Source organism: Microtus ochrogaster, chromosome 26, assembly GCF_000317375.1.
Source record: "Microtus ochrogaster isolate Prairie Vole_2 chromosome 26, MicOch1.0, whole genome shotgun sequence".
In the NCBI taxonomy this organism is placed as follows: domain Eukaryota; kingdom Metazoa; phylum Chordata; class Mammalia; order Rodentia; family Cricetidae; genus Microtus; species Microtus ochrogaster.
This window is the reverse complement of record NC_022025.1, coordinates 9,310,266-9,325,588: the sequence shown is the minus strand read 5'-3', so window position 1 is coordinate 9,325,588 and position 15,323 is coordinate 9,310,266. Positions and strand designations below refer to the sequence as shown.

The 15,323-nt window shown below is 38.5% G+C and overlaps 1 protein-coding gene across 2 annotated transcripts in view; it reads right to left on the bottom strand.

The window, feature by feature from the left end:
* Cacna2d1 (calcium voltage-gated channel auxiliary subunit alpha2delta 1) overlaps nt 1–15,323 on the bottom strand; it is a 441,225-nt gene that overhangs the window by 45,819 nt on the left and 380,083 nt on the right. For both annotated transcript variants that reach the window (XM_005358331.3, XM_005358334.3), the window contains exons 16-21: nt 14,646–14,723; nt 13,092–13,166; nt 12,750–12,824; nt 8,217–8,288; nt 6,516–6,587; nt 3,464–3,525 (exon numbers count right to left, since the gene is read on the bottom strand). In XM_005358331.3, the coding sequence (XP_005358388.1) occupies nt 3,464–3,525; nt 6,516–6,587; nt 8,217–8,288; nt 12,750–12,824; nt 13,092–13,166; nt 14,646–14,723 (434 nt within the window). The remainder of the gene's footprint in view (nt 1–3,463; nt 3,526–6,515; nt 6,588–8,216; nt 8,289–12,749; nt 12,825–13,091; nt 13,167–14,645; nt 14,724–15,323) is intronic.

The following is a 15,323-nucleotide window of genomic DNA, read 5'->3' as shown; positions in this document are numbered from 1 at the left end:
CATTCCCTCCGACTTCCTGTCTACCCTTCCCCTCTCACTATCCATTCCCTCCAACTTCCTGTCTACCCTTCCCCTCTCACTATCCATTCCCTCCGGACAGAGAATCGCCTGCCTCTGCCTCCTGAGTGCTTGGATTAAAGGTGTGTGCCACCACTACCTAGCAATACTTAGTTTTACAGTGATGCTATTTTTAAGAGACAGCGTTTCTCAGTGTTCTGTATCTTCGTGAACTATTATAAGGTTATTCAAAAACAGAAAGATGGAAATAATGGAAATAAATGAGGAAAGTCATTACTTGAAATTGTTTATGAGCATTATAGAACTGTAAAGAGCTGCCTGGCAGAAAGCGAGATTATCACAATCTACTCAGTATATAGAAATGAGCGAAATAAGAAGAATCGTAATTCTGGTATTTTTCAGTGTCCTAAAATGTAACTAAGATAGACAGAGAAGGACTTGGATGCAATATCTCAAGACATTAGCAATGTGTTTTCTTCTTCTGCATTCTGTTTGTCATCCCAAGAACAAAAGGAGACAGGTTCCTATGAAAGCAACAACACTGTAGCTTTAAGACATCTCTGGCGCTCAAGGCTCCCCGAAGAGATTGTGTGTGATGTTTATGAACTGAGGCGTAGTAAGAGAAGCAACAACAACAGCAATAATGAAAATATATAGCTGGGCATGACTCTGTCAGAGCAAATGAATTAGGATTCCTCTCTCTTGGTGATAAACACATAGTCAAAGGCCCCATGAGAAAACTATGACAGAGAACGTGGGGTATAACTTTCTGGATTTGATAAGATGAAATAGATTGCAAGTTTGTACAAGTTAAAAGCTATTTCTTCACATTGAGACTCTTCAACCTTATATTCATTTCGAAAGTATTTACAATGTGCCACTATGGGCATGGGATCCAGAGATAAATGAAGCATCACCTCTCTGCTCTCTTAGAACTTAAGGACATGGTTACCAATAGAGTTAAATATCTTTCTATAAGCCTCATGTATATATAAGTTCGTGTGTAAACCCACATGGAGTTTTTGTTGAGCTCAAAGGTGGTAACACTGGATTTAAAATAGATATAAAAGTGTCCTCTTCAGAGTAAGGAAAAGCATAAAGTAGATGCAGAATAAACAGAAGGCTCGGTCTTGGGAAGTAATCTTAATTTAAAGTGACCAGAACAAAGGCCATGAAGCAGAGTGCTGGTAGTATCTTTGAGGAGAAGTAAGGCTTAACCAGAGGGTGTTCAATTGTATATTTGAGCAGCAGATTCAGAAGGCTAGTGTTGAAGGAGAACTGAAGGGTTAGGGAACTGCTTCCATGATAGACTTTGTTTTATTGAATGAGAGTTAAATTATTAGGAGATTTGAGTGGAGTTGTATTGACTAATTGAACTCAAATATGGTCTTTTTCTGTACTGAGGTTAAAGCTAAAGAGAAAAGAATTGAATTACACATTTAAGCCGTTGTGTACTTTGGTGAGAGTTTCCTCTGACCACAGCATTTTTCAACAGAACTGAACAGAATAAAATCACACCCAAGAGAAAATGCACAGGGAACTTATGAGCTTGAGGAGAAAAAAGAAGCCATGAAAAGACCCTCATCAAGGCTGCCTGAGGTTAGCTGACACGCTAAGCTATCGATACTTAGCAGCGGTCGTGTCTGCTGAAGTGTAGTGTTGGAAATGACTTGGAGAATATAAAGCTTTGTCTGGCAATTGTACAAGTGGCAAAAGATGACTTTGTAGTTGGTGACTGAGTGGGAAGTGATGAGCTGATCAGAGAAGGGGAGACACAGAAAAGGAGACTCATCTTTCTCAGTACTGCAGAAGTGTGGACTACAGACCTGGGCTGTTTGCCAACTGCCTACTATTAGTCCGTGAATGTGTGTGTGCGTGCGTGCGTGCGTGCGTGCGTGCGTGCGTGCGTGTGTGTGTGTGTGTGTGTGTATGTATGGATGGAAACGGAGGCTAAGTTTTTAGAAAATGACTTGACAGACTAACTCTAAGTTCATGGAATATAATGATATAAAACTGACCTGTTGTTTTTGGTTGTATTTTAAGATTTATCTTAGCAAATACATCCTGTTTGACTTTACCCATATAGATGTATCTTAAATAAAGGACACAGAATGTGGATCTCTGTGAATGCAGGAGAGTGAAACTAAGTTTGTCTTGGAAGAATGAGGAGAGGCTATTAAAGTGAAGGAAGTTGGAGGGTAGGTGTGGGTTGATGAAATTCAAGAGGTGGAATTTCCAGGAAAAGGAGATAATGAGTAGCAAGAAGAAACATTTTACTATTCCAAGAGTGTGGGACACAGGAACAAAGAGAAAGCAGGAAGCTCTGAGAAGATTTAAGGCAACAGTACAGAATGCCTGGGTGTGATGATGCATGCAGTTAATCGTAACATTCAGGAGGCAGAGGCAGGCAGATGTCTGAGTGTGAGGTCTCGTTGATCTGTATAAGTGAGTTCCAGGACAACCAGAGCTACACAGAGAAACCCTGTCTTGACAAAGTAGAGAGAGAGAGAGAGAGAGAGAGAGAGAGAGAGAGAGAGAGAGAGAGAGAGAAAATGAAAATAGTTGTCACTGAGTTTGAAGAAAGAAGGGATCATTCAATGGATTATTGAGTATTGGGTTTTTTTTTTTAGGTTCTGTTGTGGGAGCGGTGGGCCGCTTCCCGCCTCCCAGCTCCCGGCCACCGGCTAGCTTTACCCAAAATAATTACATGGAAACTATATTCTTTTAAACACTGCCTGGCCCATTAGCTCTAGCCTCTTACTGGCTAATTCTCACATTTGATTAACCCATTTCTAATCATCTGTGTTACACCACAAGGTGGTGGCTTACCAGGAAGGATTTAACCTACGTCCATCTTGGAGAGGAGAGCTATAGCGTCTGCCTGAGGTGTCTGACTCATTGCCTTCTTCCCAGCATTTTGTTCTGTCTACTCCACCCACCTACTTTTCCGTCCTATCAAAGGGCCAACACAGTTTCTTTATTAACCAATGAAAGTAACACATAGAAAGATGACTCTCCTCCATCGAGGTTCCGATATATAGAAGAAGGGAGTGATCCAGACATCATTGAACTGTTCAGTGGGGTAAGATTATTTTATGTCACATATAACACACTATTATTTTTAAGCTAAGCCACAACATTAATGAAAATACTAGATTAAATAGAAATAAAGTAGAGTCAATAGAAGTCATAACTATAAATTATTATGGTTATTACATCAATCTCTACTACTACTGTCATTAAGGAAAGTTATCATTTCTAAATATTACATTAGCTACTTTCCACCATTCGCATTCTGAAAACCAGGCTCCAAATCATTTTTATGTTGGAGGGAATAATTTGTAATTAAAATTAGGATTTCATACTAGTCTATTGAAAACTGGCTACCAAATATTAGAAAATGAACGGTCCTTTATACAAGACAGCTATACATGTAGTTCAGTACCTGTAATCTGTGCCATTGACAGGTGTCCATGTGTAGGTTCTATTTCCTTTGTCAATGTATCTCTAGAAAGAAAGTTAAACACGGTCATTACAACCACCATCCGTATATATGAATTTACAGAAAGGGTAAAAATACAATGTCCACCTGGAAATTCTGTGATCACCCAACATCCTTTTTTCCTAATGACATGTTTCTATCATACATCTTTAATATTTTGATGTGTGTGCTTGTCAAATAAAAGTTTGGAACAGAGCTAAATACTCAAATGAGTTATAGATTTATAATCATAGAACCTTAGTGTTTGATAACATAGTACTTTCTTCAAAACTCTGAAAGATTTAATTAAAACCAAATTTAATGATGAAATGGGACTAGGGAATATTAGACAAGGCTCAAATATCAACCATAGTAGAACATATGTAAAAATGATAGCTGGTATGAGGAGGAAAATACATTAGCATGTCTACATCTGTAAGTATATCTACCATCTTGCCAATCTTTTTTTATGGGGCTATCATGTCGTTATTAGTAGATAATTACTCCATCAATGAAGGTTAGAAAAACACCGATTTTCACTAGGCAAAGTGCAGAGTCAAATAAACAGCTCATGGATGCACAAACCTCCTGTGTTAAGAACTGCAATACACACAACTCATTCTTTCCTCTACTAAGTATATTATTTGCATACATGTAGTTTTAATTTCTTACTTACTCTGAACATTTGCCTCATTAAAGAACAACTGTATTCCTGATGGAGAGGACTATGAAAAAATCTCTACAAACCAATTTGGAGAAGGTCTTGTGAAAAGTACTCAGTAAATCCCGTGTGAAGAGATGCTCTGTGGGAAATGTGCACACACTTGGAAATAAGATGACCTGCCTCCGATGCTGAAACGTGTTAATAGTCAACTCTCCTATCTCACAGGTGTGAAATGGAGCAGAGGAAAGGTCAATGATTTCTGACAAGAAATAATGGGCTTTACCATCATCTGACTTCTATCTGTGGAGCTATGATACGTGGAAAGAAATTAAACTAAAACATTTTAATATAGAAGCTATTATCATAACTTCATTATTCCTGCCAAAATCCACACAAAGTAAACACAGATCTAATGATCTCAATGATATCATCTGAAAGTCAGTTTTTGTTTGACCTTATTGTATTATACTATATTTAATTATTTTATTATTATTCCTCATAAACATGTTTATCTTTCAATGGAAGAAAGAAAAGTGGTAGATCCCAATGGGATGGGAGGTGGTGGGGTTCTGGGAAGAGTAGAGGGAGGAGAACCATAATCAGGATATACTACGTAAGAAAAAAAATATTTTCAATAAAAGGAAAATAAGATAAAGAAAAGTTCAGAATAATGCATATGTTATAATTGTTTAGATAATTTTATAAACCTGACAATATCAAAAAGTTATGTTGATTCAAAGTAAATAATGAGGTTTCTTGAAGGGTAAACACAGATGGAAAGAGAGTAATATTGTTGCAGTAGATGACTGGCAAATGTATGTCTACAAAAGTACACTTAAGAGAAAAACAAACATTTCTAAGACAGACAATAAGTCTGCCTTCAAGGGTGAATACTGCTCAGAGCCTGAATGGACAGCAAATTGAGAGGGAAATTAGCAACACGAAATGAGCTGCATAAAGAACGCCAAGGTCAGAGCCCTTGGAACGACTCGCAGGAGTTGGCAGAACTGTGACTACTTTACATCCCTGCTGTAGGAGCAAGGAGTCAAAGCCACGGCTACAGTGAAGCACTGGAGTCGATAGTTCACTAAAAATGAAAATTTAGTACCTCCTTCTTCTGTTCTGGTAATAGCCACTCATGATTACATCAAAATAAGAAATGATGTGTGCTATAAAAGTATTTAAATTATCTGTCCCTTCTAGGGGAAGAGCTGCCAAGCAGTTAGGGAGAAAACACGTTTCTAAAACATACAGGATTTGGAGTAAGAACACAAGCGGCAAGTAAAAGCTGCAATTAAAGTCACAGGCAGGAAACGTCCTAATCCTAGGTAATTCTGAATATTCAAATATGCGAATGTCTGCTTTTATTCCACAAGTGACTGACAGCGGATAGAGAAGAGCATCCCCACATACAAAAGCCTCTTATCTGCAGACCTGAAACAATATCGACTTATTGTGTATATATAGAGAATAATGATGATAGCTCTGCTACCACATGACTTGTTTTCAGACTTAGAGGTAGGAAAATCATAAAGGGTATAGAGCAGTGGTTCTCAGCCTGTGGGTCTTGACCCCCCCCCCCACAGGGTTACATATCAGATAATCTACATTTCAGATATTTATAATACAGATCATAATTAATTGTAGAAAAATTGCAGTTATGAAACAGCAATAAAATAATTTTATGGTTGGGAGTCACCACAACATGAGAAAGTGTATTAAAAAGTTGCAGCATTAGGAAGGTGGAGAACCATTGATAGAGAGGGTTTAAATGGTAAAACTAGATAAAACACACAGAACACAGACTCTATAACATCTATGTACACAAATAATACAATGTGGTATTTAATATTACCTTAATTTAAATATTACCACATCCTTGGTCCAAAGAGATCTATTTCTTAAATTAAATCATTCAGAAACAAAGGGTAATTTTGAGAATACAGTTTTTTTTACAAATTCTGGTTGATTTATTTATTTACTTGTTTATTTATTTGTGTGCGTGTGTGTCTCTGTGTGACTGTATGTACCCATGAGTGTGCAGGTGCCTGCAGAGTTCAGAAGAGGGCGCCAGAGATCTTCTAACTGAAGTGACAGGCACCACAGAGCCTGCCAGCAAGGTGGCTGGGATCTGAACTCCCTATCTCAGAATGAAACAGAAAGTACTCTCAAATTGCTGAGCCATTCTCTAGTGAAAGAATAAAGGTTTTTTTGTAAGAAGAACAAAGAAAAAAACTGTTCAGTAGAGTTATCTCTGTTCCAGAAATAAACCCTGGAAGAACTGCCGAGTTACCAGCATCGCTATTCTTAAGGCAGACTTTCCCTCACGATCAAGGCTCCATTAACTCTTACCTCATCCTGAGATTTGACCAGCGTTCTGAACGTTTTCTCTCCACTCTCCCCATCGATCATTTTATTTCGAATCTAAGGGAAAATGAAACAATTGCTGCATTCCAGGAAACAGACTGACCTAATAATTTTTGTAAAAACACTCATTTTAAAGGTTTTACCTTATTTCAAGGAAACTAAATGAGAATGGCAGAGCGGTTGCGCTCCTCGATGACGTTATTTGGAATTTTTATGCGGCCACATTGCAACCATTTTACATAAGGAAAACATGCTTATTGGATTTGTTTGTTAATGGGTCCGGGAATTTTGAAACATAATAGTAATGGAGTCAGTTTCTGTCAAGCTTCTGCATTGGGGTGGGGTGGGGGGGGTAGATACTGTGAAGTAAGAATGTATGGGTATTCACAGAATTGACATGGGACGTGGACAATTTCAAATTCTTCCCCTACAAATAATTGACTCTGGGGAGGAAGGGCTCAGGATGGCCTGTTATGGGTCGCCGTTGTTGTTTGTTTGTTCGATTTGCAGAACAGGTCTCCCTGCAACCCCGAGACTCACTTCCCAGACCAGGCTGAACCCAAACTTGCAGGATCCTTATGCTCTGACTCCTGAGTCCTGGGATTACAGGACCCTCACATGGGGCTTGCCCTTTGAAATTTTACTTTTTCTTTGTCATACGGAGCAGTCCTATTAGGATTTCATACCACACAGTGAAGCCCCTTACAGCTTCGTTACTCCATAAAAGCAAGGCCAGGCCACACCAGTCTACCGGAAACTCCCAGAATTCCTTTCAACTTGATTTTCATTTTATTTATTCCCAGCATGTCACATCTGGGCTTTAGTTAACCATTAGTGACTGAGCAAACTTGGTGTAACAAGACAGACAAATCTGAAAACTAGAAGATGAATCGAACTCACTGAAGATATTTTCAGTTTGAAGGTGGACAGTACGAAGCGATTGAAAAAATAAGCAAGCTTTACCATGTACCCCTTCTCTTGCTCAGTCTTTCTTTGCACAGCCTGACACTCAGCCGCTACATTGAGGGGAAGCAGATGTTGAGAGACTAATAGGGGTGTTATTGCGAGTCAGCGGGATCTGACTCAACCTCACCGCCATCATCCCTGTAAAACTGGGATACCAAGGGCTTTAAAGAAGTGACCAAAAATGTTCTAGAAGTCACTATGCCAACCTCCAGAGTAACTCTGAACTTGATCCCTTCCTCCTTTTCTATTAGATAACTGCCTTTACAATTAGGAAGCACCCTGGTGGAAGTGCCCTGTGGCTTTGTTGTTGAAGGAAAATAGCAACATATCAAGGGTCTTCAGACAAACATGGCGGCTGCTTTCCTTGACGTGGCTCTTCATGCGGTTGGCTGGTTAGACCAACTTCTCTCTCAACGTCATAAATTAAATTTCATTAAAATTATTGTTATTTTTGTATGTTTAAAATAACTCTTCCTTTGGAGTGAGTAAAGTAATGAAAAAACAAGAAAGGCCATACCTAATCTGAAATATCTATTCTTTTCTGGTATGAGTTATTGGAAGAAGACAGCCCAGAGTGTATGCTATTTTGATGACAAAGGACATATCAGTGTAAGCTAGGAGACATCCTGACCTAAACCATCGCTCAGATACTATTTGTGGGATGGGAACCCAGGTCCATGCCACGTGTCTGCTGGGCTTAGTCCTGGAGCACACACTCACCTCCACTTTAATGTCGTTCTCTAACTCGGCATCGAGGAAGTCCAGTGTGACGGGCTCCTGAGATTTGGGGTTCTACACAGAAGACAGTAAATAATGAAGGACTTACGTTATCAGAAAACAGCGCTGCACCCAGGACAGTTTGAAGAGCATTCAGCATGAATTCACTCTCTGTAAATTACTCACCTTCTGTTAAGAAGTAGTCAATGAGTTTGAGTGCAACAGACAATTATCACCAGTTATCAACTGAAGGCAGCAAGAGGCTAGAAATCAAACCCGTGGCCTCACTGACACTATTCTCCACTTTAACATTGCTGCCTTTTCTTGTGGCGTGTAAGGAAGCTAGCTCACTATGGAACACGGCAGAGTATTTACTTATATCTCAGTTGATGTTACTGGCCTGCTAAATTCACCTCATTTGGCATGATTCTAATTTTTCAAACATTCACGGCCATTAGACTAGTGGATATACAAAATGTACCTGTTTCCTGATAATTCTTGCTACATCATATAACATGTCACATGTTATAAGTTCCAGCTTTTAGTAGAATAAAAGATTCGACGTAAATAAAAGATTTCAAAATAGTTGAAAACAATAGAAGGTAGACCTTAAAGTATTTATTAAAAAGTATCCTCCATATCTGGCCAGAATTAGATGCTACTAATTATCGCAGTCTGTGTTTGGTTCCTTGCAGGTGTAACAGATATTTGACCATGAGCTTGCCAATGACATCTGTATTGCAACCGTCTCAAACACCAGGCATGCTAAGGGGATATGCTTACTAACATACTAACAGCAGAAAAAAAAATCTGCCCAATTAGTGTAATTTGTTTAGACAAAAAATGAATGGTATAGCACACATATTATATTTATTGATAATCATGCAAAAGGCCTTATTTCAGGGAATATTCATATTTTTGAAAAGTCACAATTTCAGATCTCCATGGTACTTAATTAATGAGAATTCTTCAAGTAACGATTTTTAAAATGCTCTCCCTGTGTCTTTGGTAGGGGTGGGGGAGCAGGGGACTGAGTCCAGGACCTCACGTTTGCTCAGCACACACTGCACCAGAGACCCCGAAACAACCAGTGCCTTTGATACTCAAGAAAACACTCACTGTTTAAGAACTCTGCAAAATCAGAGTTTTTATACTATGGAAATTAAGTATTGGGTTTTCCAGCACAATCCACTACTGTTTGGATGGACAACTTTTGTTGCAGGAGCAAATATTCCTTTGCAATATACATGCCACATGGAAATAAATGTCAACATGGGGAATTTTTATTAAGTCCACGAAACTTGCAACCTCCCTAACAAAAAGACACAATGGATGTTGCACAAACACTACTGTATAAACATTCAAATTAAGATAAAAAAAAATACCAATGCAAAACAAACCCAAGACAATCAAATGGTAAAATGAAAAGGGAAGGTTTCTCTTACATGCAACGGATAACGCATAGCATGACAGGCCCCAAACAGCATGCAGGGAGCAGCCATTATCAGGAGGAAGTGGCAATATGCAGATCATGTCCCAATCCAACATATAAAGACAGAGAAGAAAACGAAATCATAAAAGAAATGTCAACGCATCGCTTGTATTTGTAAATGGCAACCCAGCAGATCACTGTTTTAGAAAGAGCCATCCCTTCTGTAAGAACTAGAAAATTAAAGAAAAAAACAATCTGCTAATAAGAAAATAGCAACACGGGCTGAAGAAATCTATTTAGTCTCATGGTTTCTGAAAACCGTCAAGAAGAAAAAATTAGTATCTAGTATTTCTCATCAGTATGGGAATAATTCATTCAGTTAGCATAATTATTAAGGGTAGTATATGATGCTAACAAAATTTAAAATTTGTAACAATTATGAGTAAGTATTAATTTAATAATATAATACCTCAGAGTTTAAAATATTCCCCCAATGAAGAAGCTTTATGTGGTTGCTAGTTTGCCATTTAGAGTTTGCATAGAATTAAAAAAAATCATTATTAAGGTTGCTTATTGTTTTAATTTATTTAATAATCTTTGCATGCAATATTTGGAGTTGTGGTACAAATAAAATCACTGAAACGCAGCTGACGGTAAAAAGTATAACTTAAGGTATTACCAAAGTCACATGCCAACAGAAAACCAAAATCGTTCCCTAGCTGAGAAAGGCATACGGGTCATTGTAACCTCTACAGGGACCTAGAAGGCTCCTGAGCCTTACAGGAGCAGGAACACAAGGCTCAGCGCACGGCAGGGTTCTAGGTCTGCACATAAGAGCAGGTTACCCCAGAGTTCTACCTTGACAACTACAGCTTCACTCCTCCCAGTCATCACAGTTCTGACAGATGGGGAAGCCAACAGACTCTTTGGAGCTGGAATTCAATGAGAACTTTCAAGGGTGGGACATGGTATCAACACGTATGATTAATTTCCCACGTGGAGTGCAGAATGGAATTGGTGTAACTCCCTGCTCGACAGATGAAAACAGTGGCGCACTGCTCCAAGGTCAAGTGCTGGCTACCAATAGGACCAGATTATAACTCAGTCCCACTTAGTCCGTACTTAGGGACCACTAACACCACGCTGCCTCTCCAGTAAAACACTGCCATGTGTTTTAAAGGAAATAATAGGCGTACACAGACATTTACAATGATGTTAAATTTTCTCTACCATTTTTGGATCTCTCTGAATAGTTTAAAGAAATATCCTCTTAAGATGAATGTCTGCACTTATCTGTAACCAATGTGTGTGTGAGAACACTGCCCACAGAAACCAGAAGGGGTCATTGGGTCCAGCGTACTTGAGTTACTGATGGATGCGAGCCACCATGTGGTGTTGAGAATCACAGCCCCGTCCTCAGGAAGAGCAGCCAGTGCTCTCCACCACTGTGCCATCTCTCCAGCACCCAAACTTCCATTTTTAGAAAGTAAAAAAACAAAACCAAACACCTGGCTAAAAATTCTAGTTTAAAAAAAAAATCACAACATTGGAATCATGACTGTATTTGCACTTAGAAATCAAATTCACAAGCGAACTGTTAGGCAAACATGGATATGATATTAATTTCACCAAACTTAATGACAATTTTAAAGGAGCCATTTCATTCTGATTATTCTGATTAACGTTATTATTAGATGAGTTTCCTTAGCCACCTTCCGGCCAGGGCGCACCCTCTACCTTTGTTAGCGCGCTGCTCCAGCTCACTGAGAAGGGAAGCGCATGCTCTGTAAGCCTGGCGTCAGGAAAGGCTGGGCTTACAAGCCTTGAGAACAGAAGCTTCATCTCAACCTGATTTAGCAAATTCGGAAGCACGGCTGTCTACCTCATTCACAGTTACCTGAACGTTGGGTCGCCTTTTTCTTAAATTAATGGTCGGTATGCCTACACCAATAGGCTGGAGCAACAGAGAAACGATAGCCCATTATCCTACAGATCATAACAGTAAGGAATTCTACCCTGTAGTCAGTGTTAGTCAGCCATTTCCTTGACAAGAAGCAGAAGAAATGATGTAGTCCCAACTCAGAATACTTGTATCGTTGAGTCCATGACAACAAAACAAAACAAGATACCAATAAAACCCAAAACTGGTAATGGTAGGAAGAATCATTTTTCCTTTCTTTCTTTTTTTTTTTTTAAAGAAACTGTTTATCTTTGTCCTGGATTTTCCTTAAGAATATAAAAATTGGAGAGTGGAAAGAGAGAATTTGTCCTAGATAAATTTCCTTGGCGGAAACAAAACAAAGATTAGAAAATAAAAACTGTTGAAATGTACATGGCACAACTACATAAAATAAACACTGGAAATGGCCCCTGCAGATTCTTCTGCGGCAATCCTGCCTTGGTTATAGGGTTGTAAAAGAAGGTTGGGTCTTTTAGAGGTTACTAGGCTGGAAGGCAGTAGCTTACAATGGGATTAGGACTCACGTAAGTCAGAGACCCCTCTGCCTGCTTGGCCCCTCTCGTGCAGTTAGAGGGGGAAGCTGGCTGCCAAGGAGGAACATACGCTGATCACTCACGCCTGAGTCCGCACTCCTTACCACAGTAAAAACTGTGTGAAGTCAGCTTCATTGTTTACAAACATACCAGGCTTTGCTTTTTAAAAAAAATGCCATAGCATTCTGAACAGACTGGAATAAATATGATTGGATATTATGGAATCGTGAATTTGATCCTTTGTTATCTGAAAGAATGAGGGCAGTGGCGTTTATTAATAAGCCAAAGGAGAACTCAACCACAGACTTGCCCTGTCTTCTCTGCAGCAAGGCCCTCCTAGAGCCTTGGAGTTGCAAGTGAGATGCATGACAGTGAGATTTGAAAGGTGACAACGGCTGTCTGAGAGAAGGTCAGCAGTCAGACTAACTCCGTAAAAGAAAATGAGGAATGCTTTCAGATTTTCATGTGTTGTCACCAGTGGCCTTGCCCTCTCTTAACGGGGGCACAGGGTCTGGAATGTTACCAACAGAATTGCAAGTCACAATCCCATTAGAGTTAGTCAGTAATTGTACCAAACCCTAGTAACTATAACAAACAAATTATATACATACCTTTGGCTGAAGATTTGGATGCAATAAGACATAACCATTAGGATCGATTGCAAAATAGTAGCCATTGGGACACAGCTGGAAAACAGTAAAATAGGTCAGAGATTCCTAAGTCACGATTACAAATCCACACTCGTCATTTGAAAAAAGTTACTCAGTACAAGTTTTGTAACACAGAAGAAACAAAACATGTCTTCATGTTTTAAAAAATGCCTTTTAACATTAAACTCTTTTGCTAGACTAGCCACATGCATCTCACTCTCCAGTGCTATTGTGGACAAAATATATTGGTACATAGATAGTTTGGAAATAGGACGTGTAGTCAAAGAATAAATTACATCTTACTGTAAAACGTGGAGTCAATCTCTTTATATCCTCCAGAGACACATCAACGCCCATCACACCAAGAATCAACTGGTTCTAAAAGAAGATGGTGAAGGTAGTGCATTTTATACCAGAAGAGCTTTCTACACAAATATATATATTCATCCTTTTATTATGGTATGGAATGATTTCCACATTGATGCAAACACACACACACACACACACACACACACACACACACACACGGGGTACATTTGGTGTCAATTTACAAAGACTCTCAGTTTTGGCTGTTTTCCACAACATCATCACCCCAAATTATTTAACTTAGATGAAATATTAATGACTAAACCTAAATCATAAAAGGCATGAATATTTTGCTAGAGGAAATAGTTGGGTCAATAGTTATGGTCGGTTTCTATGAACCTTTCCTAGACTGAATAAAGCCGGTAAATAAAAAAACAATCTGATGGATAGGCAATGTTAAGAACTTTAAAACATGACAAGGAAGAACATAGAGAATTACACCATTATGAATTTAAATATTTAGATCTCATAAACAGTCAATATGTCAATGGGCCTCAAAGCGAGAATCAAAACTTTGTAGAACTGATAGCTAAAATGAAGCCCTTCATTGAAATTTATAAAAAATTAAGCAAACAATGCTTTAGTGCAATAGACCTCATTGCGCTACAAACCAGAAATTAACATTCCTTTAAGCCACCAGTATCACCTGGATTATAAGCCATTAGTATTAAAAATAATTTTTATAGTCTTACATTCATTCTTAACTGTGCAATTCTATTTTAAAGTCAAAGCATTTAAAGATAATAAACATAATAAGTATGAACCATATTCAATAATCAGTTACAACTTCCAAGTAGATAGCTCCTTATTGTACTTATATTACCAGAGATAAAGAAATTTTTATGAAACTAATTTTTTATTGAATTTTAAAAAGTAGGAAACAAGAGACCAATTAGAAAAAAAGCTATTACTTGGGAATTCTAAATAAGAATTCAACAAACATGTGTCTGAACCTGATTTAAAGAGAAACATGGTTTTGGTTTTTCTGTTTCCCCCCTGAATTCCATGAATATCTCAAGCACATTTTAAAAAGTGAGTCGTGGTGGCACACACCTTTAATCCTAGCATGCAGGAAGTAGAGGCAGGCAGATGTCTGTGAGTTCGAGGCCAGCCTGGTCTGCAAGAGCTAGTTCCAGGATAGCTAGAACTGTTACACAGAGAAACCTTGTATCATAAAAAGGAAAAAAAAAGGGGCTTATGATACTATTGTCCACTTTCCATGTCATTACTTGTGCTCTGACTTTCTGAGTTTCTCATCAGGTCACAGTTAAACCAAGCGAAGCTGAATCCTGACTCTAGGGCCACAAGGATGTGACCTTCACTTCCCTTTTTCCCAGGTGGTTATCACGCAGACAGCTGTTGCCAATGACCTCCAGCCTCGCAAGACAATCACATCTTATATATTTCCTTATAGAAATATCTTATCCGCATGCAGCTTCAACGTCATAGTTTATCGCTTATTGTTATTAATTTTATCAATTAACTTTTAACCTTCAAGTTTGTCTTATTTTCAGATTGCCCAGTGACATTGAAGACCGGCAGAGTTCCAGTAATGACAAGTCCCAGCTCCTAAAAATAGATGGAGAGAAAAGGCAAATGAAAGCAACATTTTGAACTTCGTACTACTAGATCAGCCTTTGAAATTGGAAACTTCACTTGGTAATTATCTTGAAAAGAGTCACAAAAATTTAATAACTAATTTTGACTATCTTTAAAGAGAACTTTTCAAAACGCTCAATGAAAACTTCTTAGATAAAATAAATACCCATTAAGCAGTTTTGCACCATCAAATAAGTATTGGGATAAAATAAAGCAATTGTAACTGTGACATCCATGATTGCTCCCATCTATTCTTCTACCCTCACCATTCCTGTTTGGCCAGGAGCCTCCACAGGGGACTCTCATTGAATAGTACTTTAGATTGGCTGAGAGCTAGCTCTATAGCTTCAATTACAATTTTTAAGCCCCAAGTCAAAGGTGTCAGGCCCTGGCTCAATGTTGTGTTACACAGAAGAAAGATGATATCGGCAATGTACTTGCAGAATATTCTAGGTGAGTACTGTGATGTCCAAATATTACTTTTAACTTGCAGAATATTCTAGATGAGTACTGTGATGTCTAAATATTACTTTTAACTTGTAGAATATTCTAGGTGAGTACTGTGATGTC